Source organism: Myiozetetes cayanensis, unplaced genomic scaffold (assembly GCF_022539395.1).
Source record: "Myiozetetes cayanensis isolate MyiCay16 unplaced genomic scaffold, myiCay2020 scf6-25, whole genome shotgun sequence".
Taxonomy (NCBI): Eukaryota; Metazoa; Chordata; class Aves; order Passeriformes; family Tyrannidae; genus Myiozetetes; species Myiozetetes cayanensis.
In genome coordinates this window covers 23633853-23661174 of record NW_026087853.1, presented here as the reverse complement: position 1 = coordinate 23661174, position 27322 = coordinate 23633853, and the positions used below count along the sequence as shown (strand labels likewise).

At 37.9% G+C, this 27322-nt stretch overlaps 1 protein-coding gene across 1 annotated transcript; it reads left to right on the top strand.

The window, feature by feature from the left end:
- Positions 1-1059: 1059 nt before the first annotated feature.
- BRMS1L (BRMS1 like transcriptional repressor) lies at positions 1060-26293 on the top strand. The gene is made up of 10 exons (XM_050335781.1): positions 1060-1270; positions 8125-8215; positions 11599-11726; positions 14386-14465; positions 18054-18150; positions 18539-18622; positions 20834-20898; positions 22170-22209; positions 22940-23066; positions 24704-26293. The coding sequence occupies exons 1-10, from the start codon at positions 1135-1137 to the stop codon at positions 24825-24827; spliced, it is 972 nt and encodes a 323-aa protein (XP_050191738.1). The 5' UTR covers positions 1060-1134; the 3' UTR covers positions 24828-26293.
- Positions 26294-27322: the final 1029 nt, after the last annotated feature.

The following is a 27322-nucleotide window of genomic DNA, read 5'->3' as shown; positions in this document are numbered from 1 at the left end:
TCTGTATTTCAGGACTCTTGAGGATCTCTGCCAAACTTGTACATGCATATGTCCCAAGGTGAAGCTAATCAGTCCCTCGGAGCAAGAGGACAGTTCGGACAGGTTGTTCCAGTAAGCATCACTTGTATTCAGTAGATCTTATGTAGCACAATTAAAAGCAATTAGCAAATGAACAGAAAGCCAAAAAATCCTATCCCAGCCCCGCACAAATTGCAGCATATCTGTTTAGTCCCTTCTCACGTCCACTCTCCGTGGACAGGTGTCAGCTTTAGGGGACCAAGTTAAGTCTGATTTAATTTAAAGCATGACACAACATGACACCGGGGAAGAAACAAGCTCTCGTGAGGAGGCCACTTTTCATAGAATCACAGAATGGTTTGGGTTGGAAAGCACCTTAAAGATCCTCTAGTTCCAACTCCCTGCCATGGGCAGAGACACCTTCCACTAGTTCAGGTTGCTCAAAGCCCTATCCAACCTGGCCTTTGTTTCCGTGCCTCACCACACTCAGAGAATTTGCCCCTAATAATGGGTAAGGGAGGTACCTCTCTCCTCTGGGGTGCGAGGGGAAAGGTGATAGGGAGGTGGTGAGCCACAAAGAACACCTTGCCAGGATGCAGCGCTCCTGGGCAGGAGCGCGGGTGCCAGGCAGGTGGTGCGGGGAGATGTGAGGCCCCACGTCTTCCCTCCGCTGCCCCGGCAGGGAAGCGCCACGCTCGAACCCCCGTCCCCGCAGGACCCCGCCCGGCCGCCTGCGGGAGGCGCGGGCAGGTGCAGAGCGCTCCGAAATTTGCCCGGCCGCGATGGAGCCTTTCTCAGTGACGTGAAATCCCGTGAGCGCCGCGGGACGGGAACGGGGTGCGGGAGTCCCTCGCTGCCCGCCTGGTCCCTCACGGCACCCACAGCGCGGAGCGCTCTGTCCCTCCCGCGCTCCCGGCCGTCCCTCAGCCGCTCCGTCCCTCGCCTCTCCAGAAGGACCACAATGCCCAGAGCGCCGCGCGCGCGCTGACGTCAAACGCCGTCGGGGCTCGACCAATGGGCGGGCGCGCCGGTGCCGGGCGGGGCGGAGCGGCCGGTGGCGGCGGCGGAGCGGCGGCGGGAAGGGCGGGCTCGGGATCCGCAGCGGCGGCGGGGACGATGCCGGTCCATTCCAGGGAGAAGAAGGAGAATAATCACGATGAGATGGAGGTGGACTACGGAGAGAACGAGGGCAGCAGCTCGGAGGAGGAGGAAACCGAGAGCTCGTCCGTCTCCGAGGAGGGGGATAGCTCAGGTACCGCGGCCGCTGAAGGGGTGCCGCGGCGGTTCCCCCAGCGCCCGGCTCTGCCCCGGGGACACATCGGTCTTTTTCCCGGCTCCGGTGGCTGCCGGTGTCCACCCCCGCCGTGACCCCGCCCCTCCGGCCCGGCTCAGCCCAACCCAGCCCTGGCTTCGGCCCCGTAGCTCCTCCTCGGGCCGCCGCGCCGGCTGGGGCGCAGAGGCACGGAGTCCCCCTTCGGCCCGAGCCACCGGCTCCGGAGCCAGCTGGCACCTGGCCTTGGGCCGGGGCGCGCTGCCCCGCACCGTGGAAGTGCTGTGGGCTGTGCCCTGCTGGGCTTGAGAACGTGCCCGCTGAGCGGGGTCCTCGTTGGAGTCTGCACTTAAGGGCTTGGCGTACATACATACATATACACGTATACATACGTGTGCATGCATGCATGCACATGTGTGTTATGTGTATATACCTCTGTATTTCGTCAAGTGCAATTACGTGAATACCTGTCTTTGAGGGGCTCTTGGAAGCCTTGACAATATCATTGGCCTCCTTTGCTAGTCATTTCAGTCTCTGCTCTGTTGAAGGTCCTTTTTCCATAGCTTTTTTCTGGACTGTAGATTTGGAATTACGTTAGGTGAAATCTAGCTTTAAAAAATTACTTTTTCTATGCTCAATTTACAATGTGTTATAGAAAGGTTATTATCTGTTCAAACTTTTCTTGTAATTGCTTCTTTCTGTCTTTGATCTCAAGACATCTTTCCAGGTGATTCCCAGTAAAAGTTTATGGTGCCTTATTGGACTAGTGATGAAATACAAGACTGCAGATGGAAGGGAAGATGGCCAGAGCTAGTGAACTGTGAGAAGTCCTGACATGGATGCGGGCCAGGGCCAGTCCTGGTCCTGACATGTGTTTTCTGGCAGCTTAAGTGATTTAGAGTGGCCTGCTGGGATCCTGTCCCATGCCTATACTAGCATATCGACTTGTGGCCTGAGTGCTGGAAGAAGTGGGATACCATGAACTAGACAAATTAGGCAAATGTGAAATTATATTTTTACATCTGTTAGTCTTGTGATTGATTTATTTGTGTGCTAAAGTCTTCAGTATACAGTTATTTCTTCATTTTTAGTGTTGAATGATCTGGGAGATTCATACTGACTGATGCAGTTTAGGGAAAGCCCTGCTATGGTGGTGCTGTGTGGACTCGTGGAGCTTGTCCTCATCTGCCTGTACATGGGCTAGCAAGGTGCTGAAGCCCCACAGATGAGGTACAGACACAGCCAAGCTCACTCTGCAGAAGTAGAATGAAGACTCTTACAGTGCTGGGAAAGTGTGGCTGCAGTACTGGGGGAGAGTATAGTCATTCCCTTAGACCTTGATCTGAGTTAATTCTCACTCTGCACCAGAGTTGATCCCCCAGTAGAGGCCTTGGTTAATCCACAGATCCAGATAATGTGCCCATGGTTTATACAGAGCTTCCTATTATTTTTGTTCCTTTTTCCCCTTCTTCTTCCCACCCCCCTATGTCTTTGAGCTGGCAAGTATTGCTGCTAGAACCCCATTTTACAAATTAGATTGCTGGTCTGTGCTGTCCACCTGGATCAAAATGCTGGCTGGTACTGTCCTGCCTCTCATCCTTACTCACCCTTCCTGGTACTCTGTGCCTTCCTGTCCCCTTTCTTGTTTGGCCTTTGTACGCTAAGGTGTATGCTAAGGTGTCAGAAAAATAACTAATTGAAAAGGTAGCTAGTGAAAACATCTCCATGAAGAGTCTGATATGTAAATGGGAGGCACTGGGGACTATGTAAACCAGTGGCTAAATAGACTGCAGCTCAATAGCAGCAGAAGGCATAACTGGCAATTCTGTGAAAATATGTAAATATGTCCAGCTTAAATCAGTTAACTGGATGCCTATGTGTTTTGTGAATTTGGGACTAATGATTTGCATGTGTTTAGACAAGGAGCAGGTGATTTTTAGTTCTGGGCTGTTCTCTAATCTGAGGAAGATCTTGCATCTCGTCTAACGCAATGCTACACAGGAGATGTCTTCACTCAGTGAACTGTGAACCATATCCAGATATGGGCTTGAAAGGGTCAGCAAAATTCGTATAATGTAGTAATTTTATTTCTGTCTGTATTAGCTACTGATTTGGTCAGATAAGAAAAGAGTAGTTCTGAGTAGATAGTGCTGAGGCCCCCAATCTCCAAATTAAAACCTTAGAATATCCTGAGTTGGAAGGGACTCAGAAGGATCATTGAGTCTACCTCCTGACCCTGCACATGACAGCCCTAAGAATCACACCGTGTGCCTGATAGCATTGTCCAGATGCTTCTTGGACTCTCTCAGGGTTGGTGCTGTGACCACTTACTTCCCCTGGAAGCCTGTTCCAGTGCCCAGGTGCCCTGTGGGTGAAGAACCTTTTCCTAATATGCAACCTAAACCTCCCCTGACACAGTTACAGATCTGCTTCTGGGGAAGGCTGATCGGTTTTTCCTTACCCCTGTTGTCTCAAAATGACTCCGTCGAAAAACAGAGCCAGAAAAATGCTCTTGTTTTGGTGAAACCTAAACTAGGCAGCATCTGTGTGCGCTGGTGGTTGTGCTGGAATAAAAGTGAACTTGAATGAGGGTACCAGGGCGAGCAACTAGAGGTGGTCTGTTGGAAAAGCATACCTGATGCTGTGCTGTTTGCACAGCAACCCTCTCCTTTCCTTTCAGATGTGACTTATGAATGCATACTTCAGTTCCATTATTATCAGAATTGTACATGAACTCAAAAGGGAATACTGTGTTCTGGATAAGAAATTCATGGAGATAGCTTTTCAAGAAGTTCTGATATACAAAGTTTGTTACATATTTCAGGAGAAGGCAGAGAGAGGATAAAGAAGGAATATACAAGCATATTGGGCAGTAGGTGGGTGAGGCACAGAGTTGTTAAGATCTCCTTGAAGAGGTCCAGGAGCAGCACTGCAACAAAACCCATTATTTAAAACCCATCTTAGCCTTCCAGTTTGTATTGTAGCTAGATGCCATCTGGGAATGCCCTTTCTTTATTTCTTATTCTAGATAATCTTTATGTCTGAGAAAATGTAATTTTCTGTGGAAGAGTTTGGTATAACACATGTAAACCTAGCTTTTTCTTTTCCAGCTTCGTGACTGTAGTGAAGAGAAAATTGTCTCTGTTGGTTCCAGCTTTGATGTTAGCTCTTTTTCAAAATTTACCTGATGTTTCCTGTTTGTAGTTCTGTTATTTGGTATTTTTAATGAAAATGTTGACGTTTACATGTCCTCTAAGACACTTTGGCTGATTTTTATTGAAGGCAAATATTTCTGTTGTTTTGTCTTTATCTTGCTTTCTTCTGGGATTAGGAATAAGTAATTGTGTTTTAGTGAATGTAGTCTGTGAGTGTTTCTTTAAAACAATACAAGAAGCTCTCCAGATAATTTCTATTGCATTCCACAGAGAAATGCTTTTAAGGGAGCACTTTAAATGTGATGATTACAGGAAATTACATGCTTGTCTCAGTGTCTTAACAAATGTGAACATACTCCATGGCAGCATATTGCTCCTACGGACATAAGATAATTAACACCACAAGAAATAAGTCTTAATTGAAATTAGTAATTATTTTTTGTTGTTGTTGTTAAATTTGTCTTTTACTCTACTTGCATTCAGTCTTTTGTTTTTCCTCCAGTGGATGCCTGAGAATACAGAAGGTGCTGTTAAAAGAAGCATGAACTGTCCTTGAGAACTGGCACTCTTCCTATCCTGTTTCTTTTGACATTATGTATTTACTAAAGATTTTTATTGACCAGGATTTAGAATAGCATATTAGAGATGAATAAAAAAAGCCACAAGTTATGGTTACTATCCCAGAGGAGAATTTGGCCATTTTTTAAGCACTTTATGTAGGCCAAGACTTATTAAAAAAAAAGCTATTTTAGGTACTGTTACATTTGAAGTGCTATGTGGGGGTTTTTATCTTTAAACCAGGCTGCCCTAGTTACTGTGCTGGACTGCTTGAACATAGTAGGAAAAAAGTGACTGTGATTTTGAAAGTGTTTAAAAGTACCCTAAATAATTAGTGCAGTATGAAACTGTGTGGGAAGTCTGAGGTGTTGAGACAGGATGGGCCTGTCAGCGAGTGTTTTAATATGAAATGAGCAATTACTCCTCCAGTAATGTAAATTTTCAACTGGAAAGCTGTGAGATTTGATCCTAAAACCTTTTACTTTTTCAGCATTGCATATTCCCTAGTCAGTATGTTGTTTAAGGTCTTTGGGAAGAAATTTCGTAAATTATATTCATTAAAGATATTTCAGGACTCTAAAAATCTTCATCATTTTATGAATCTTATTGGAGGCAGAATAAAGATGAAACAATTTAGGAGTGAATGTGAATTAGCATGTGAACTGACATTCAGTATGAACAATAGGTAGAATGTAGACTTCTAGACAGAAAGTCAGAGACTTTCGAGAGTATTTGTAGCTGAGGGGAGACCGGAGAGTTATGTGTTATTTCAATATCTGCAAGAGAGTCAGCTGTGCCCTCAGATGCCAGTGTATAACAGTTTCCTTGCAACACAAGTTTAAAATGTAAAATGCAGTCCCCTTCCTCTCCAGCAGTGGATGTAACCCTGATCTTCAGCCAGGGTTACAGTTCTAATAGTTTTATTTGCTTTGTAGTCCTTAAACATATACAAACAATAAAATCCATGTTAATTTAAGAAAAACTTCTGAGTGAATTCCTTACTAAAACATACCTAGAACAAAAGGCATAGCAGTACACATCTGAAACACATGTTTGAGAATAAAGTGGTGTAATGGTTTGGTATCCCAGTGCTTGCTGCTGTTTGATTTCACAGCGAGGTGCCTTCAAATTTTAAAGAAGCTTTATTTTTATAGCACATAAATGCTTTAGACAACTCTTTGAGAAATTTGGACAGCCAAATAAAACTTTGTTCTTTAATGTAATTTCCAGCCTTTTTCTGGGATTCTGGTTCTGCCTTATTTTTGAGAACAATATTTTATATAAAATAGTATCTCTTAACAGCCTGATACGCTCTTCCCCCACCCTCCCCATTCAATGTATTTAAGTTCTATCTTTAAATTTTCTTGCTCTGCTTTCAAATACTTCAGGTTATATTTTGTTTTAAAACTTTATACGCACTTTTTTGATTGTACTAACTGTAGTATGACAGACTGCACTTGGTCTTTAACTTGGAGTCATAGGTGCCATTGTAATACAGATTGGTATGCTCTGCTGACTGCTGGTTTTCATATCCAGAAAGAGAGAGCTAGTGTAGTTTTTAGTCCTAAAAGCTTGTGATGATTTCAGAAACAAGTTAAGTGCAGAAATCATCATACATTGAGAGGTCTGAGTAGACATCTGAGTTAATAAGATCCTGCCAAGTAGCAGTGGCCCCGAAGCTACTCCTTTCATCTCATCACCTTTACAAATTGCCATAATCTTTTGCAAAACAATGAGAATGAAGACTTGCATACCAGCGTTCTATAGTTGGTGTAGGAGACAGCATAAAGAAGTTAAATATATTTATTGGAAAAATGTTAGGAAGAAACAAAAAGCTCAGAGTTGTTTGTGGTCCAGAGGAATGAGTCCAGGCTGCTGGGTTCAGGATCCCACTTTGCCTTTCTGTCATGAGGTAGGATATTTTTTTCCAGAGTAACTGCTTACACAGGTATGACCTCCTTAGGACAGTGCCTTCTCTCAAACACCTGGCCTGTTTGTACCACTTTAGCCCCAGTTCCTGACTGCATGGCCATCCCTTTAAGCTTCCTACAGCTTGATAATGGGTCAGTTGTACTGTAACTGTTGAGAGCGAATTCCTGCAGATACTGCTGCTATAAAGCAGTTTCACATATCTGACTTTTTATTGTGACTTAACAAAACTTTTTTTTTTTTTTTCTTCTGGGAAGGGTAAGAAACAGTCAAGAATTTTGTAGCTTAGTTTTTCAGCTTTCTAGTCAAAGAAATGACAGTGGAGATAACAGGTGATGTTCAGTAAGATCAGATTTCTCAACAAAGTGGCAAAATTTTTGGCAAAAAAATTGGTATTTGTTATACTTTATCTTCCCAAGCTAAATTAAAAAAAAAGAATCTGGAATATAAATTAAAACAAAAACTGTGGAGAGAGTTTAATGTTAATTACTCCTGCTGCATAAAAGCATATAAAGTCAAGTTTCTGCAAAGTTATAGACTTTTCAGGATAAGAAATGTTTTTTTAGAAATGCAGTCATTTCAAATGGTTATTACAATGAACTACAGATATTTTTATAATTATATTTCAACTTCAAAGATCTCTTCGAATTGCACAGCATGAAACCTGTTTCAAAACCATGTGTTATTTCTTTTTTTAAGAATTTTAATAAAACAAACCTTGGATTTTATATGACAAATGTAATGTTACTTGCATTGCAAGGATGGCTTTTGTTTATACCAACTCAGGACACACTTGAATTTTCAGTGGTGGCTGATAATTTCTCATGCTTAATGGTGTCTTTTGTCTGGTATGATATACAACGTTTAGTTTTTCTGTTTCATGCATTCTTATGTACACTCTGTATTATCAGTCATGGAATTTAACCTCTTGAGGTCTTACAGTGCTGTTGTTTCCTGTTATGAGAAAAAAAAATTTACTTTTTATGGGGTTTATTCTAGAATTAGGTTCAAGTTTCTTACTTTATAGCTTATATGAAAAGTGATTTCTCATATTCTGCTCTACAAGAATAATAATATAAGGGGATATACTCCTCATGACTATAATTCAGGCTTCCTTCACATTCACTAGAAATAAAATATCCAGTTTATTTGGCTATGTATTACGTTGTTCAGAGTTACTCTTTTTATTCTTAGAAATGGATGATGAGGACTGTGAAAGAAGAAGAATGGAGTGTTTAGATGAAATGTCCAATCTCGAAAAGCAATTTACAGACCTTAAAGATCAGTAAGTATTTTAATGTTTTAAGCGCCTCATTTGGCAATCCATTCCGTGAAAATATTGTGTGCAGCTGGTGTTTCTTTCATATTTGTGAATGCTACTTTTGGAGGAGAATAAGGATTAGGAGTTCTGAAATTGTTTGCAGGCAGTTGCTTTAGAATAATTTTATGTATTTATATTTTCTTTTTTGCCGTAGTGATAGTTTTGAAGTGTTTTTGATGTGAAGGGCTAGTGTGGGTCTATTGCATCAAACTCCTTAGTAGAACCAAGGAATTGTGATTTTAGGGAAAATTGTGATTTTATTTATTTACTCAGTGGCTTTCTCATCCTTTTGTGTATGTGGGACAGACTTAAGTACTGTTTTTGCTAAGAAATCAGGTTTGGGTTATGATTTTTTTTACAGGATAGTGCAGTTTTTTTATAGTTGGTACCAATGAAAGTTTCTTGTGGTTACTGCAAACCAGATACCTGTACTAAATAAAATGAAAATACTATTGCCTCTCTGTAGTTTGCAATAATAACTGCATAAACAGTAAAAAACTGCTAAGTAGAAGAGATGAAATTAATAGCCAGTTATTCAAAACCACTGACCTAACAGTGCCAGGTCCACCATGAAACCATGTCTCTAAGCACTATATCTACACATTTTTCTGAACACTTTCAGAGGTGTTCTACCACTTCCCTGGGCAGCCTGTTCCAGTGCTTGAACACCCTTTCAGTGAAGAAGTTTTTTCTGATATCCAGTCTAAGCCTCCCCTGGTGCAGCTTGGGACTATTTCCTCTAGTCCTGTCTCTTGTTACCTGGGAGAACAGACTGACTCCCACCTCACTACAATCTCCTTTCAGGTAGCTGTAGAAAGCGATAGCGTCTCCCCACAGCCACCTTTTCTCCAGGCTAAACAACCACAGCTCCCTCAGCTGCTGCTCACAGGACTTGTGCTCCAGATTCTTTACCATCTTCATTGTCCTTCTTTGGACAAGCTCCAGCAATGTATGTAAAGTTAAATTTGTTTTTACATGTGCCCAGGCAAGCTAAATGCATCTGTTCCAGTTTAAATTGGTGGTATTTTGGAAACTAATTTAAGGTACCTGGCAAGTGAAACTTTAAAAAGACCTGGTCTATTCCTGGGCATATGCTTTAACTGAAAATCTAGTCAGTTTTCATGCTTTAGATGCATGTTTATGTTGTGAGATACTTCTTTTTACTACAGAACTGAGACATACAACTTGCTTTGTGTAACAGGACACTGTGAGGTCTGGAAATAATAGGGTCTGGAAAGAATTGCCTAACAAGAAATTCCTTGCTGCAGTGTCTAGAGAAGATTGTTTGTCCTGCTGTTCTTTCGACTGAGCATGAAGAAAGCTGGGAAATGGAGCCAACTGATGAGTACTGAAGCCAATCAGTACTGACTGGTTTGGCATTTGGAAAACTGTTAGCGTTTGCATTCAGCCCTTCTCTTCAATCTGTTTGACAGCTTGGATGACTGAAAACAATTTGTGGAAACAGACCTTTAAGGAGTGAATATGAAAGAGAGTGGTCTTCAGAGGAAGGAAACAAGTATTTGGGGGGTTTAGGTGTATGAAGAGTGGTATATGGAAGATGGCATTGCATAGACACATTGACTAGTTGAGAGGTATTTATATGGGCTGGAAGAACAGTGATGGTGGGAATAATAAAAAAGGACCACTAGAATGATGGAAAAAGGATTGTAGGGAGAAGTGGCTGTGAATAGGGAGATGATGAAGTTGGGAAAGACAAAAAAGATGCATACACACTGGGATTTTTAGTCACAACCAACAGCAGAGATGATGTACTGATTGGGTCTGCCTCCTCATCCTTTCCAGGGAAACTGAATTTGGATGCTATAAGTAGAATTTGCAGTGGTTGGTAGCATTTATCCATTTTAGACAAATCACTGTTTAAAAGTACTGGATAAATGGTTTTAGTCCATCAACTTCTGCATGGTACCAAGTGCACCCAGTCTGTAAGTGCTTGCTGTTACGTAGCTGGTACTTAGTGCTATGTAGTCAAATGTTAGTGACTGATCCATGCGCTCGGCATCCAGGCTTGTGTTCTAGCTAAATCGTTCTGCTGTAGCTCTCCGTTAACCACCACGTGCATAGCATGCTCATCAGGGATTGAGCCCAGCAAACTGGGGTTTGATCAGCTGCAGGCTGTGTCAGTTGACTGCAGGACAGATTGCATGTATCATACACTTACAGGTTGCAGGTAAGAGGGAGGGGAGTGATCGCTGATAATAACTCCATAGTTCAAGCATGTGTATCTAACTTAGCAATAGTCAAAGAAAGATGATGAGCAAGCTGGTGGCAGATAACAGGCAGTTATTTCTCAAGGAGATCTTGATGTATTAGTATACATAAACTTTATTTTTTCTAATTACTTAACTTGTGCACTTTAATAAGTAAAAAAGCAGCATCCCTGACCCAAGGACATCTTTTATATCTATGTAAACAGATAATATCTGATGCGTTCTTAACACTTAGAGAGTTTGTACGTGTTTACTTTAATTTTACAGCTTTTGATTGTGGGGTGCAAGGTAAAAAAATGAGATAAGAAATCAGTTATATTGATGAGTCTAACATTGAACAGTATATTTATCAGTTACAGTAGGTGGAGCTGTATTGAGATTGGAATGTTTGTAATTGATATTACATTAAATTCTAAAAAAAGTGCATGTAGGTTACTTCATTGTCTGCCAGTAAATATAAGCTTTTATAGGAGGACTGAATTTCAGGTAGAAAAAAAATGCTTTAAATGCACTTCCTTTTGGCAGGAATGGAAGATGTCAGTTAGAAATCATCCTGTGATATTTGTGATAGGATGCAATATGTGAATTTTCACAGGAGATGAAATGAGGGTTACTTGAAACCTGCATCTCCTTTTCCTTGTTTTATGGTAGCATGGGAGCAGATGTGTGAACCCAAAAGTGAATGGTTATTTCTATCCACAAAGTGTTTATCTTTCTCTCTCATGACATAAGCCAATTTGTTCTAATGTATTGTAGAGGATAACTTTTCGAGTCCTCTTCCATGTTGATTCACATCCTACTCCATCTCAGTCATATAAAAAAACATACAATTTTTTTTTCTTCTTCCTTAGAGATGGAGATACATACACTTCTGATTGTTTACACTCGCTTTCCAGAAAGGTTTAATAGACATGAATAAAGATTTCAAAATGAAAGTGTCTTGAAAAATTCACATGCTAAAAAATCTTCACTTTGCTTCAGTGTTCCATAGCATTAACAAAGAAATGACAAAAGAATAGCTATATTAAAAATGTCTTCCACCTTGTGGTTTTTTTTAATAAAATACATATGAATACATACTTTAAAATAAAATACATATTTTAATTTGTATTTTTAAAGACTTTACAAAGAAAGATTAAGCCAAGTGGATGCAAAACTACAAGAGGTCATAGCTGGAAAAGCACCTGAATATTTAGAACCATTGGCAGCTTTACAAGAAAATATGCAAATCCGAACTAAGGTGGCAGGTAAGCCTGTAAAATGAGTATTGCTGTTTCAAAGTATAAACTTGCTCTGCAATTTAAGGCCAATCTTCTCTTTTCTTTAGAATTGTTAAAGAAATGTGTTTTAAAGTTAGAAATACTGTGGATGATTTTAAATGTAAAGTATTTTTGAAGTAAAAATGAATAGGTTGCTTACCTCTTTGCATAAGTTGCCTGATAAATCAAACTAAAAATATGACTTTTTAATGTTTCGTTTACTAGCTACCTGTCTTTGGGTAGGAAATACACAATTAGTGAGTTGAAAACTAATAATTTTTATTAATCAGAAGATTTGGGATCAGGTGTACACAGTGGTCACTACTGAAGAGACACATAGGTTCTGTCTCGTGAAGTGCTTGCCAGATCATCTTAGAGTATCGTTTTTTCCTGCTCTTCTAATCTGTGTCTCTTCTCTGCTCCCATCTTCCTGTTCCATCTAGGGAAGAAGAAAAACCTTATCCTTGGCAGCTTTGATCTAAACTGAATTTTAATTATGAAAACAAGTGTTTAGATAGGCTTTTATGCTCATAGAAGAAGGTGGCAAGAACTCTGATATTCTTCCAGTATGCATCCGTATATAATAATATGGAATAGTGGTATTGTAGAAAGACAAAAGTCCTGTACTTCCCTACTGTAAATTTGTCTCATGTTACAGCTTGACTCCTTTAGGACTAACTCCATTGTCTAAGGGTTACTTAATACAGGCTGTCAGAGAGCCAAAAGGCAGACAGTCATAATCTCTCTAGCCAGAGAAGCTATACTACTGTCTTTTCTAAGAAATTTAGCACAAACATGGTGCAGCCAAGCTGAAAAATAGTAAGCCTTCTTTTCGTAATACTAATGCTGTTTCAGTGCTACTCAGTATGTCTTATTGGTACTTTTAACTTTGGGAATTTGAAATCTTCTGATCTATTGCATTTCTCTCCCTCCAGCTCTTTTCTGTAATGTTTTTCCTCAGCTGCTGACCCAGAATTTCTGGGTTTTAAGTTCTTAACCCAAATTTACATGACTAGTCCTAAGTAGCCCACTTGGGCTTTGCAGAAGGATTGTGGGTGAACTTGCAGAAGGTTTGATGTAAAAGCAACCTTAATCCTGGCTTTCAATTTTCAATTTTAAATGTGATTGTCCATCTGTGCTTTCATGTAGGTGGGTATGGATATGCATTTTACATGTTCTCCTGATTGGTCTTCAGCAGCACTGAAGATCCAGCATAAAAAAAGCACGGCATAAAAACTGCAGTTTCCTTGAGGTTGAGAATAGAAAACAGGTTTTTTTCCCTTTTTCTCCCCAACTAAATAATTTGATAAAATTATTCTGGAGAAAGCAAGAAACTGCAAAACAGGCTTATTTGCTCTTACTATGTGAGAGCCTTGACTGTTACCTTAGAGAGGGGAGAAAAACGTGAAAAATCCCCAAACTAAACTCTGTTTAGCTAAACTTTGAATATAATCACATCTGTGGTAGAAAAGAAACTTGTGTTTTGCTGCTTTTTAAGGCACTATTCGAACAAAATGTGGATATTGACTATTTCAGCAAGTCAGAAATACAGTAGAACTGTTCATAATTGTGTTGTTAATTTTCAGGCAAATAAGCAGTGACCTAGATATGCCAGTAGACCATAAATATAAAAAAAATCCAGCCTAACATAGCAACGTAAGAAAAGAACATTTTGAATTCTAGATCAAAAATGACTTCACAGCAGAAAGATGATTGGCATAGTACTTGGAGGTTTATTTTTCAGAGGAATTGCTGGTAGTAGTATTGTTCCTCTTGTGCTGTGTTCATTTATAGTCAGTTGAATTCTAAGGGAAGTTGGTTTGTTCTGTTGTGAGACACCACCAGTGTATATACAGACTTAACTCACTGAGTTTCTAATCTGAAACCATATAAGTATTTTGTGTTGAATGCATTGAACATATTACATCGGGTTCTGTCTATGTTTACCAGATACTACATTTCAGATACCTCAGATTTTTTTTCAGCTGTCTGTTTAGTGGACACATTTTCAGAAATGTATAAGAAATGCTCCTAATACTTAGAAGCAGTATGCAATGTATCACAAAGTGACTATTTCTAAGAATAAAACAGTCTTGTTAATTAATTTAATTTATTAAGATCATGCATTATAAATTAATATAATAATATAAATAGTTTGTTTAATTTATTGTTTTATTTAGCTTATTAATTTATTTGATTAATTTATATTAATTTATTTAATTAATTTAGAAATATTAATTTGGAAAACCCTTTTCTTTCAGTCAGTTTTCTAGTTATCTTAAAACCCTAAAACATTATTTTAATCTCTAATTAGAAAATAGAAGAGGCCATTTAGTCTTTGATTTCGAAAACTGATGGTATTCAGCATAACTTGATCAGAAATATGAAATAGACCTATTTTGTAAAGTTAGCATGACCACTGGTATAATTTGTTGACTGACATTTATTTTTTTCTCACAGCTTCAGAATTAAGGATTTACTTGTTCTTATTTTTACTCTTTAAAGAAGCCAGACACTGTAAATGCCTAATATATCTGTATTTTCCACTATGTGCATTTTTTGGGATTTGCAGGCAGTCTTAAAAGGGAATTCTGAAATTGGATAGTTCCTAAAGAAAGTAACATTGCTATAATTTGTGTGATTACAGGTATCTATAGAGAGCTTTGTCTGGAATCTGTGAAGAACAAGTACGAATGTGAAATTCAAGCCTCTCGACAGCACTGTGAGGTTGTGCCAACTATTTCACATTGATAGCTAACCTCATCTAACTTCACTGTCTGTCATGCTTTTGAGGTTCAGTGTATGTTTTTATTATTGCAGTTATTTGCTATTTGAATGCAATTGCAATGTGATATTTATCTCCGGGTAAGTGGTTATTCAAAGCATCTAAAAATTAGAATCACAGAATATGCTCAGTTGGAAGAGGGCCCTCCTGACTCTGCTGAGGACACCCCAGAAACTATACCATGTGCCTGAGAGCATTGTCCAAACGCTTCTTGAACTCTGTCAGGCTTGGTCCTGTGACCACTTCTCTGGGAAGTGTGTTGCACTGCCCAACCACCCTCTGGGTGAAGAATCTCTTTTAATATCTGAATCTGAATCTCTTTTAATATCCTCCCCTGACACAACTTCAGGCTGTTCCCTCAGGTCCTGTCACTGGTCACCACAGAGAAGAGATCAGTGCCTGCCCCTCCTCTTTCTCTCATGAGGAAGTTGTAGGCTGCAGTGGGGTCTCCCCTCAGTCTCCTCCAGGCTGAAGAGACCAAGTGGCCTCAACCGCTCCTCCTTGGCTTCCCCTCAAGGCCCTTCACCGTCTTTGTTGCTCTCCTTTGGAAGCTCTCTAAGAGCTTAATATCTTTCTTATATTGTGGCACCCAAAACTGCACACAATATTCAAGGTGAGGCTGCCCCAGTGCAGAGCAGAGTGGGACGATCCCCTCCTTCGACTAGACTGGCAATGCTTTGCCTGATGCCCCCAGGACAGAGTTGGCCCTTCTGGCTGCCAGGGCACTGCTGACTCATATTCAACTTCCCATCATCCAGCACCCCCAGGTCACTTTCCTGACACTGCTTTCCAGCAGCTCATTGCCCAGTCTGTATGAACATCCAGGGTTGCCCCAACCCAGGTGCAGAATCTAGCACTTGCCCTTGTTAAACTTCATATGGTTGGGGATTGCCCAGTCCTCTAATTTGTCGAGGTCTCTCTGCAGGGCCTCCCTGCCTTGGAGGGAGCCAACAGCTCCTCCCAATTTACTTTCACTGGCAAAATTACTTAGTATTCCTTTGAGTCCTGTGTCCTAGTCGTTAATGAAAATGTTGAAGAACTTTATATAAGTTTGGCTTTGCATATATATAGCTAAGTTTTCTTATTTTTCATTATCAGGTTCTTATTAATAGATTCCCACATGATTTTTTATATAAAAAAATGACTAAGAAAGTAACTAAAATATCTGACATAATTCTAGCAAAAAAACACCTTACATTTTAATAACAAAACCAAAAAAAGTCTTTTTAAGATGCCTTGGACAGCTACTGATAGAACTATCATTCCAAAAGCAGTTACAAGAAAAATATATTACTCTCCTTGAACATAAACATTCCATTTTAAGCATCTAAATACTGGATACTGTAGTATAAGCACCCAAGAACATGTATGTCCAATGCTGTACATAGCTGCTTAGATCCTGAGGTTTTCATCATAGTACTCCTCAGTCCCCCTTAGAGTTGCTTAAAGGTGTTTTCTTCTGAGTGGTTCATGGTATTCCTGAAGTCTGTGGTTCCTGTGATACCAATAAAGCAAGAATGTGCATGTGTAGTTTTAAAAAGCTTCCCATTTTTCTTAATGCCTTGGGAAAGAACTGGGTATAATGAAGGACTACTCATTACTGACTGTCTTTGCTCCTGTGAATACTCCTGAGGTTGAACAGAATCCTGTAAGACTTTAATCTGTGATTGAATGATTTTTTTTGGCTATGTATTGTTCCTCTTTAAGGTGGTCCTTGTCCCTTGTTTTCCTATTATGTCTATTATGAAACCTTAAGAATTCAAATATTCACCATCCAATAAGGGTCTCTTGGGGGGAAAAGCTCTTTAAGTCAGCAATGCTCCTTATAGAATATATGTTCCACTAGAATGTAACCATTCAGCAAGAATGCCTCTGATGCCTGTAATAGCTTTTCACAACTTGTTTGTCATCAAGTACTTGAAGCAGAGCACATGTGTAAACAAAAGCACTATTTCATTTTAAAATGGATTTTTAAAATCGTCTCAGAACAGGTAAGACTCATTTGACACTTTGGGTATATATTTAAATTCCCCTAGGAAATGTTGAAAAAAAATATGAAAAGAGGTCTTTACAGTTTTTGAATACTTTTAACTTGAAGAGAATGATAAGTATGGCAGTCATTTAGTAGAGCAGGGTTCTTTGGTTTTGTCTATTGCTCATGTGTTTTGCTTTGCTCCAGCATACTAGCTTGAACATAAATAAAGGTAAATTTCTGTTGGTGTGCTGTGCTGTGGGCAGGAGCAGTTGAGATGCAGACATCTGCTCATTTGGCTGTAGGGAACTGCAGCTTCTGAGAGAGACGTGGTAGCTAATAGCTAGGTGCAGTGACCTGTGCTGCTTACGCTGTTTTTTCAGTAAGTCCAAGCTCTCTGTTTTCCAGAGCTGTTAAAGGCACTGCGTGGTGAAAACGAATGTTAAAATCTAACAATCAGCTGTATTTCCTACTCATATTCACTTTTGGAACTGTGCAAGCTTATGAAAGAGCAGTAAAGTCTTACGGCCTTATTTCCTGGAGGCTTGGAACTCAGCTTAATTTGAAGTTACTGTTTTAGAGAATTTAGTGGTTTTTTGATGCTGCCTTTAAATGAGTAACTGATCTATATAGATATACTGTGTCATTTTAGTATATCAGTTCCTGTGTGGTGGACTGTAATGAGAGAAGTTACCACAGAGTTGATTTTCTCATTCTGAAACACTTTGACGTGAAGAGGGTGTAGATCACACAAAATGCTGTAGAAAGTTCATATCAGAGTGTGGGTTTGTTTGTCTTTTTAAATACAAAGTGCTAATGATACACTAACATGGCAGGCAATAGGTTAATCTAATTGGATCAGAAATGGCCTTTTTAAAAGGCCAACTAGCTAACTTTTCTAAAGCAGTGCTTTAGAAATGTTTCTCACAGCTTTAAGGTAGACAATTTTGTTTTTATAGCTATCTAGGTTATGGCGTGTTCAAAATTCTGCTGTGGAAGGTAATTTTCAGATCTATGAAAATCAACAATTATAGATACTGTGGGCATAGATGATAATTCTCTATAAATTATCTATAAAGACTGCAGACTTGTTAGTATAGGAGGCAACTTAATAAAAAGCTTTCCAAGAAAGCTTTTGTGATTTGTAATGAATGATTTTGTAATGAACGGTGGCATAGAGATGACTACTTTACTGTTACTCACTGTGAATAAATCATTGCTATCCAGAAGGAAAATACTGTGTCATAATGTAAACAGTTTTTCTGGAGAGCTAGCTGCATGCTTTTATATACTTAATTATTCTTGGTACTGATATTTGATAAATATATGACTATTTTCAGTTATGCTAAGTGAGTGCACTGTCTTTAATGAGATAGGATCTTACACTAAGAAAGTGGATAGAGGGAGATGCCATATGCTTTATGGTCTCTGAAAAATTTTCCCCTGAAGCTACATTTACCTTCTGATGCTGCCTCCTAACACTGATGATTATAATTGTCATATATATTTAGATGATAGAACTTACTAATGTAAAAATGTGTAATCTTGCATTTTTTAGAGTGAGAAGCTTCTCTTGTATGATACTGTACAAAGTGAACTAGAAGAGAAGATTAGAAGACTTGAAGAAGACAGACATAGCATTGACATTACCTCAGGTGGATGGAAATTCAGAGTTTGGGGGTTTTGTTTGTTTGTTTGTTTTTTTTTTTTTTAATTAATATTCTGGTGGCTACTGATTAATTGACTGTACACGTAGTATGTCTGGTGAGTTTCAGGTTATCCAGAATGCTATCCAGCTGTAGAGTTTGGGCAGGGGATTGAATTTAAATCAAATTTTGGTTCAGTAATTGTCAACATCCCTTGTGTATTTTGAGACTATTAATTTATGCCTGCACAATCATTTAACAGCTTCATGCTGTTCAGAAACAGCATCTCACCAGAAAATGTGTTATTTTTAATTTTTGAACAATGTTTTCTGCTGTAAAAAGAGTTAAACATGTAAATGTTTCTGATTCATAGCATGTCCTTTTTATATCTTTTCAGAATTATGGAATGATGAGCTCCAGTCCAGGAAGAAAAGGAAGGATCCATTTAGTCCAGATAAGAAGAAACCTGTTGTTGTATCAGATATCCTTTTACTGGAATCATTTTTCTTTCTAGTGTTTGCAGTTTTATAGCTAGTTTTATTACATGTCATTAGTAACAAGTTGAAGTGATAATGTGTTATCAAAACTGATTTTTGCATGGCAGATGCTACTTAGATTAGAAAAACCATATTGACACATTCCATTATGAAAATTGAAATTAAGATTTTCTTATCTAACTACTACTTTTATGTAGAGAATGTTTCTAAAAGTTGATTTTTCTAAATCTTAAAAAAATAGAGCTACACGGCGAAAGCAGAAGCAAGTTAGGCATTACAAAATATAACCTGACTTGAATAACTTCTCCTCTATAGCTTTACTTCTCATACTGGAACATGCTATGAATCAGAAACATTTACATGTTTAACCCTTTTTGCAGCAGAAGACATCCTTCCTAACATAAAACCTAAATCTCTACTCATTTAGTTTAAAACTGTTCCCCATGTCCTATCACTATCTGCCAATGTAAAAGTTCCTCTCCCTCATTTTTATAAGGCCCTTCTAGGTACTGGGAAGGTTGTAATGAGATCTCCCTAGAGCATTCTCTTCTCCAGGTTGAACAGTCCCAACTCTCTGCCTATCCTCACAAGAGAGGTGCTCCAGCCGCCTAGTCATCTTCATGGCCTCCTCTGAACCTGCTGCAACGAGTCCACATCTTTCTTGTGCTGAGGACTCCAGAGCTGCATTCGGAACTCCAGGTGGGGTCTCACAAGAGTGGAGTAGAAGGGGAAAATCCTCTCTTTTGAGCTGCTGGCCACTCCGCTTTTGATGGAACCCAGGATTGGGTTGGCTGTCTGGGCTGCAAGCACACACAGTTGACTCATGTCCAGAATCCTGGAGACTATCTAAAATAGACCAGCTCCTAGGTATTGACATTGTACAGTATAAAGGCCATTTTTTCACTGTTAAGTACTGCAAAAAATCCTGCTCCTTTCACAAGGTTTTGTAATGTTAGGAGAAGGTGGGAAGGAAGAAGTTTCTGAAAAATGTGTCATCATTGGGACACCCTCCTTCAGCATGATTGATTTACTGGAGCACATCCCAAATCCCATTCTTCCATTAGATTGGGTCACAAATTTAGTTTAGTTGGGAGATTTTTTAACTAGTGCTAAAAAGCCAAATGGTATTAATCAACAGTTACAAGTGACTTCATTAGTTTCTTAATTCCTTTAGCAATTTCAGTTCCAGGTTGTGTGAAAGTTTATTTTCTTTGGCTTTCAATCATTATTGTCTTCAGGATGTCCATATAAATAGCATTGGATTCTGTGAATTATGAGCTACTTTGCCATTTTAGCGTATATTCCAAACCAAAAATACTAACATAGTATTAGGTCTAAAATCCCAGCAGTTTCAGGCAGTTCATAAAGCTGAAAATTCTTTCAATGATTAAGTAAATTAACTTGCTCATTTTGCTTATAGTTTTTAAGCAGTTGTGAACTTGTCAGTTTGTACAGACCTGTCTAAAGCAAATGGAATTTTAAGCTTGCATATTCCATTTTAGGAAATTTATTTTTTAAACATCCATAGCACCTTTTTTCTAAACTTGTTTTTCAGAGATGAGCTGGGGAGAAACAAAGTAAAAAGTGAAGACTGTTGTAAAGGAAGAGTTCTGCTATACAGAATCTTGTGTTGAAGTTCATGTATTGTTCTAATACAAATTTTTTGCTTTGCAGCTTAGAGGTTAAGGAAGGGGCTTTTGCCTTTCTACTTCCTGTTTTTTGGATATTTGATATTCTTACATATGATGCTGACTGTACTTTTCTCTCAAAGATACAGGATGCAGAATGCTGTAAAAATAATTATTTTATTAAACCTGACACTAGTGTAGGTGCTGATTTGCAGTGGCACATTGAAATTGCAGGGAATTTTATTTGTAACCTGAATTATTGCAAATAAAATGAGTTTTTGCAACTGCCAGGGATAGAATGGTTGTATCTTAGTTGTTTATCTAATCCTCATATTGAACTCCAGTAGTCGGAATGTCTACATTCTATTACTTAACTCTTTTAATAATTTTTAAAGTTTACTTCTAGGTTGCATAATTCAAAGATGGATGTGTTTGTGTGAGCTTTTAATTCATGTAGGTATTCTTTTTGTGTGAAAGATTGGAAGAACAGAGATGTTAATATGTTTCTACAAACGTGAGAGTAATTTTATTATTTCTGTTTAAAAGAGTTTTCCCTAACTTTTCCACGCCCCTATATAGTTTATATGTTACAAGACCTTGATATACTTGAAGACTGGACAACAATAAGGAAGGTAAGATGAAAGGATGAATGCCAGTGGCTGTGGGTTTAGTTTAGTTTGGGTTTGCATTTAGTCCTTTTGCTACTTGAAAATATGAAATTGTGTATCTTACACAATCAAAACACAAAATAGATTTTTATTTTTTCAGTAGTCAGCTAATCCTTTCAGTTCAAGCTATGTTACTGTTACTTTTTCTGATTCTACCCAAGTCATTCAGAGGAATCCAATAAAGTGGTGTAAGAGGTTATCTCTAAAATGGGGAGTCTGTAATTTTCGATGAAAAAGTGAACCTAAAGCCTGTATTGAGTGGATCTGCTTTCTTATAGTCTAACACAATTGGGTAGAAACTACGATAGGATAGTCTGATAGGATTTTGCTTTAAATGAAGATATTTTAAAATGTATATCATATGGTATGTTTTCACATAGTACATTTTTTTTATTCTATGAAGATTTCTATGCTTTCCTTATACTTTTTTTATGTAAAGTGAGAAGCTGTGCTTTTCCCAGATTACAAGAGAATCATGGTTTACAGGAAGAGAAATTTTTTTGATAAATTGATGTATTTGAAAAAGTAAATCCAGTTTTTAAGTGCATAATGCACTTATGGAACTTGATGTAATGAAATTCTATCCTTGCCTTGCACTTGCAGTCAGAAAGTTTCCCCTAGTACCCCTGTGCTTCCCAACTTATGGAATAGCAAACTACTTGGGTGGATTCAAAAACTTGGTGGGAAATGTCTCCTGTTTTTTTTCCATCCTGTTTTCTTGTACAGATTTCCTAAACAAGAAGGAAAATGTGACCTTTCTGTGTGAACTTCTCTGGCTTTTTCTATCACATGAGAGGAAAAGGCTCAACATATCTTTCCCCTGAGTTCTTTCCTGTAGTTTTACATGATTTTTCTGGAAATTAAAAAAACCAGAAAACAACCAACCAAATGAATGCCAAAAAAACTCTTGAGTGCTTCCTTTTTTTAAGCCTTCTCTAGTACTACATGCCATCTGGAGTTTGTGTGAAGGGAAATTTCGGAGCTTATAATGTATAAATTAACCTTCAGAGTTATTTGAAATCAAAACTTACTAAAGAAGGTGGTTTTTTCACCCTCAAAATGCTTTTTTATGTAGTTACTAAGTCACTATTGAACACACTTTTTTTTAGATTTCTTCTCATTGTGGTTTTTGCATGTTAAAGCAAGTATCCTGAGCTACACTGCACGTAACTTCACAGTTCAAAAAAAAAAAGGCTATACTTGCTTACTAACTTCATTTTCTTTTGTGTTTTAAGGCAATGGCTACACTGGGGCCTCACAGAGTAAAGCCAGAACGTAAGTAAACATTGTCTGGTTTCACAGGACAGAACTTGCTGTGTGCAATGGTGCAAGCTGCATCTAGGTAGATCATATTTATTTTAGCCCTGGTATACTGATGGAGGATGGGGTGAGGTAGCTGGAAGGTGTGGCTTTTGCTGTTCCCCTCTCTCAGATGCTGATACCATTAGCTTGATTCCTGTTGTTTCTGTGAACAGAAATTCTAGAAATTATCAACAAAAAACCTGAAACTTCTAAAAGTGGTTTACACCACCTAATATTAGCAAGCTATGCCAGTGTTTGCACAAAATGAGGCAGAAAACTGAAAGCATCTGGACCTTATGGGTGTGTTCTAAAGGATTCTCACCTTTACTGCAAACTACAACCCCAAAACAGTAGAGCCATGAGCAAGGAACTCATATGTGGCACTGAGGTGAGAAGCATGTTAGTGCTAGGTAAAACTGAATATTTGGAGATGGTGAATAAGGAGCAGAAGGGATAGAAGGCAAGCAGGTGATAGCCTCTATTTGAAAACAAAAATATAACTTTTAATTTACCTGACTGGAAATAAAAAGGTATTTTGCTTCCAATTTTCATGCAATCATTAAGAAACAGGCTACATTTGGAAAAAAATGTGTATTCTGTGTTACAGAATATAGAAATTCATTTTCATTTGATGAAAGTGTATTTAAACATCCAACTGATTTCTGTGAAATCAATATTAAATTACTTTTATTAATCATTTTAGCACCTGTCAAATTAGAAAAGCATCTACATAGTGCTAGATCTGAAGAAGGAAGACTCTACTATGATGGAGAGTGGTACGGACGAGGACAGACAATATGCATTGATAAGAAAGATGAATGTCCTACAAGGTAAAGATTATTTAGTTTATGCAGCTCTGTACATTAATGTTATGCAATAACTAGGGTGATGGCATCAAAGAATAAGGCCTATATGGAAATACTGCCACCTCATTAACATTTTGTAGTTCACCTTGGAAGACAGGCAATACCAAAGAAGGTTGAGTGCTGGATGTGTGAGAGGTGGTAGTAAAGGCTGGAATTCGCTGAAGGTTTGTCAGGTTAGGATCTCACAAAAAATTTAAGCTCATACTAGTTTCTGAGTAGCCTTTGAGTAATTTTTTTTTTTTTTTTTAAGTATATGGGAATCTTGTGTTGAGAATTTGATCTGTTGGCCCACCCAAAAATAATTAATTATGGAAAAACACTTTATATTGTTGAAGATAAGCTTTGTTTTCAGTTGATAAGCTTTGTTTTCAGTTGATCAGTGCTCTGAAAGAAGAGTTGGAACTTCTTTACAGTATTTCCTTCTCTTAACAAAGGTTCTACCTGGGAACAGACTAAATATTACAGTGCAAATTTGACTGAATGTTTAAGATGTATAAATGTATTTTCTCTGTATAGGTAACATTTGTAAATTCTAGAAGTATGAACGTATTTAAAATCAAATGTATATCTTACCTTTCACTGAATGGGGCAAATCAGTCTAAGCCCAGTGTCGATTAAATATGCACTTCTACCTAGGAAAATTGACTTTAATTTCATATAGCAATAGTTTCCTGTAAAACTAGCTTTTTTTTTTCTTCCCTGTGTATGGTGAAGGGGAACAAATTTTAGTGATTTTGGTGTTTGTTCAAGGCTGAAACAAGAAGATATTTCAGTAAACTATATATCCTGTCTGAAATTTTAGAAATTCTGAATTAATTTAGCAGAACATAGCAGTTGTACTGGGCCAAATAAAGATCTTAGTGTCCAGTGTCTGACAAAAGCCAAAAGCTGATGCTTAAAAGGCAACTTCTAAGGTTGAAGGGTTTCCTAGTGGGAGTTTTGTCACACTCAGTATGCAAAAGATCTTTATTCTATTAACTGTTTTAATCTCCGTGTTTGTGCTTCTTTTTCCCCCATCAATCTATTTGAATTTATTTTTCTCCTAGGGGAGGAAGTTTTGTTGCTATTTGTATTAAAGGTTACCACAAGGAGCATAAAAGCAGGGCTTGCATAACAGTGGTTCACTAAATCAGCTTTGACTTTATTTCTTATGGTCTTGGTATAATGATTAACAGTTAAATACATTTTGTGCTTTAAATCATGGCTTCAGGCTGTTTACCTTTTTTCCAAATACTTGATATTCAATGTAATTTCAGGTATGTTTTTTTTACCATGAGTAGTTTCATGTGTTTTCTCTGTGTGACTATCGTTCTTTTAAAATATTTGTATACATTAAGGGTTTTCTCAAAAGAAAATAAAATAGATGGATGGCTGAAACATTAACTAACTTCACTAAAGAGACATGCAATTGTCAAAAAATTCTGTTGAAACTATCCTTTAAGTGGAGCCAGTATCTTTTGAGTCTAGCATTTACAACTAATGGATAATTTCATTTACTGTGTAGAAATACAGCTGCAGTTTTGAGGTTATTTTTAGCTTATAAGATTTCTAAATTCTTCTTGATTTTCTTCCCCTGACCTTCCTTCCCTCATCTTCTGTAGTGCCATAATTACAACAATTAACCATGATGAAGTTTGGTTTAAAAGACCGGATGGAAGCAAGTCCAAGCTGTATATTTCTCAACTACAGAAAGGAAAATATTCAATAAAGCATAACCACAACTGACCTAACTGCTAACTGGATATGAAACAAGTGGTATTGCCATGCTTGATGTGCCATGGGGTGAAAGTTGTATTTAATAGTGTTTTGTATTCCATATACATTTACAGCAGTATCTAATGTGTATTGGTTGTGCTGTATGTAAACTTCATATGAACAGCCTTCAGAAACCTGAGGGGAGGGTAAATCATGTTGACAGATAATTTGCCTCTAAATTGGGTCCTAAGGTGCCTAAGGTACGAAGTATTCTCTTCAAGTATAACTCTTCAGAACTTCTCATATTTGTAAAATGAAAAAAAAAAAAAATCTGTTTTTTTTCCATTAGTGACCAGTCAGTGTGCAAAAAATGATAACTATAATTACCAGCAACTCACTCTGTTTTCAGTGACTGTGTCTTGCTTCTTTTGTGGATGTAAATTTAGCCTGCTCAGCTGTTGCTTTTGAATAGATTGTAACATGCACAAGCATTCTTTTATCCAAAGTGGACCGATTGATTACAATTATTGTCCTCAACAGTTCTGCTAGTACTGACTGTGTTATATTTTGTAAGGTTTACTATATTGCTTGTAATGAGACAAGGCTAATATTTTGAGCTGTGTTTTTTGAAGAGCACTTTTCTAGTGTCGGACCCTATTCTATAGTAACGAATCATTGGTGTGGTTTCTTTTCTCGATTGCCAGGAAAATTTATGCGTAATGTAGACAGTGTTGCTCCAACCTGTGTTATGTGTAGCCCACAAAGAACAACTGTGAGGATGGTTATGTAAATGCTCTTGCATGGTCTGCATGTTTGGTCCACAGTTGTATGAAATACAATGAATTTTTTTTTTCAAAAGGAAAATAAATACAATGAATTTTTTTTTTTCAAAAGGAAAATATTTCCCCAGAAATCATATATCTGGGAGAATTTACACTGAATTTTTCACCAAACACTATTTTCCAGATTTCTGTACCCCATTTCATCTTATTGTACACCAGAAGTATTTCATGCAGCTTAGGAAGATGAATTTCATTTAAAGTCTTATTCTTTAAGCCACAGAGAAAAGTCCTAAATCCTTCATGTTACTGTGATGTTCTTCAAGCATCTAGAATGATAGATGGGATTGTTGAAGAATTATTAATGCGTTGGTTATGTGCACTTTAATCTCCACTTTCAATGATTCTTCTTGGAGAAAGAAAGCATCCATTTGCTTTAAGTGATCACAGCAAATGAGAATTTTTATCGTAACATGTAAATTAATTGTCTCTTCTAGAGCAGGGTGGTAACTACTTTCCAAATGCCAAATCAGTTTCTGCTGAGTGATGCTTTTCTACGATTGTATGACATTAATCAAATGTACATAAAGTATCAATTGATATGTTGGCTTTTAACAATATGAACTGTATGTATACAGCTGTTTGATAAACTTTTTGTAATAAAATACTTGCATTTTTTAACTTAGTATATAAATAAATGATCTGTGGTAGTAGGCATCTTCTATGTTGTTTTGCTTTTTGATTTGCTGTTCTTGTTGGAATTGCTGATATACCAAATGCTAAAGGGAAATATTTTTAAATTTTCAGAAGACCTAAAGCTTTTAAAGACCTTTGACTTGCACTTTTTTCTTTTGAATTTTGAGAGTTTGTATGTATAGATTGTTTGTTTTTACAATATTTAAAAAAAACATTTAATGAAGCTTTATTCTGGGCTGTTCATAAATCAGATGTAAGCATTGTTAAGAACCTCTTAGCTGTTCATGTGCTTGAAATCATTTGTATTTAGGCCATAGTGGGCACCCTAAACTGTTCTTGTGATTCACTCTTTCCTCTTTCCTCTCCTGTATTCTACATCTCTCTAGCTGCAATTGATTGTTTCTACAGCTGTTTCTAATCTGATCTCCTTATACAAAGCAGAACTTTGCTTTGTATAGCCCTGTGGTTTGGACTGACACTTGGTGAGTGTGGCTTCTTAATTCAGAATAAACATTCATATCAACATGACACATAATAATTGTAGCAGTATGGATTATTGATAAATGACAACTGGGATCTAACTACTCCTTTTCTAGAAGTACAAGAAGATGAGCTATGGCTTTCCTTTTTACATGTAATCACTTTTGTGTATGTGATTGGGTTTTTTAATAATTTGTTAATTGTTTCATGCTTAGGTGAGTCATGTTTGGTACATGCTGTGTATCTTTTTAGTATTTGAACAGTTAATGGTTTGTGTGCTCTAACATAAAATGTTAGAGGTGTCTTCAACAGATTTTAGTCCTTTGAAATACAGACATTGTTAGCCTGTTGTCCCTCTGTTTTGTCTTTCACACCACTACATTAAAGCTTTTCAAGCCTTGTTTTAACTTATGAATAGATCTGCAAAGTGCTGAAAGGAAAAAGATGTTTGATATGTGACTTATACTGTGAGATAGAGTATGTGAAAAGGGAAGTAAGTAAAGAGTAAGAGGCACTGAGTGACAAAAATAACTTTCTGTACATGTGTAGAAGAAGTTTCTGTATCAGTAA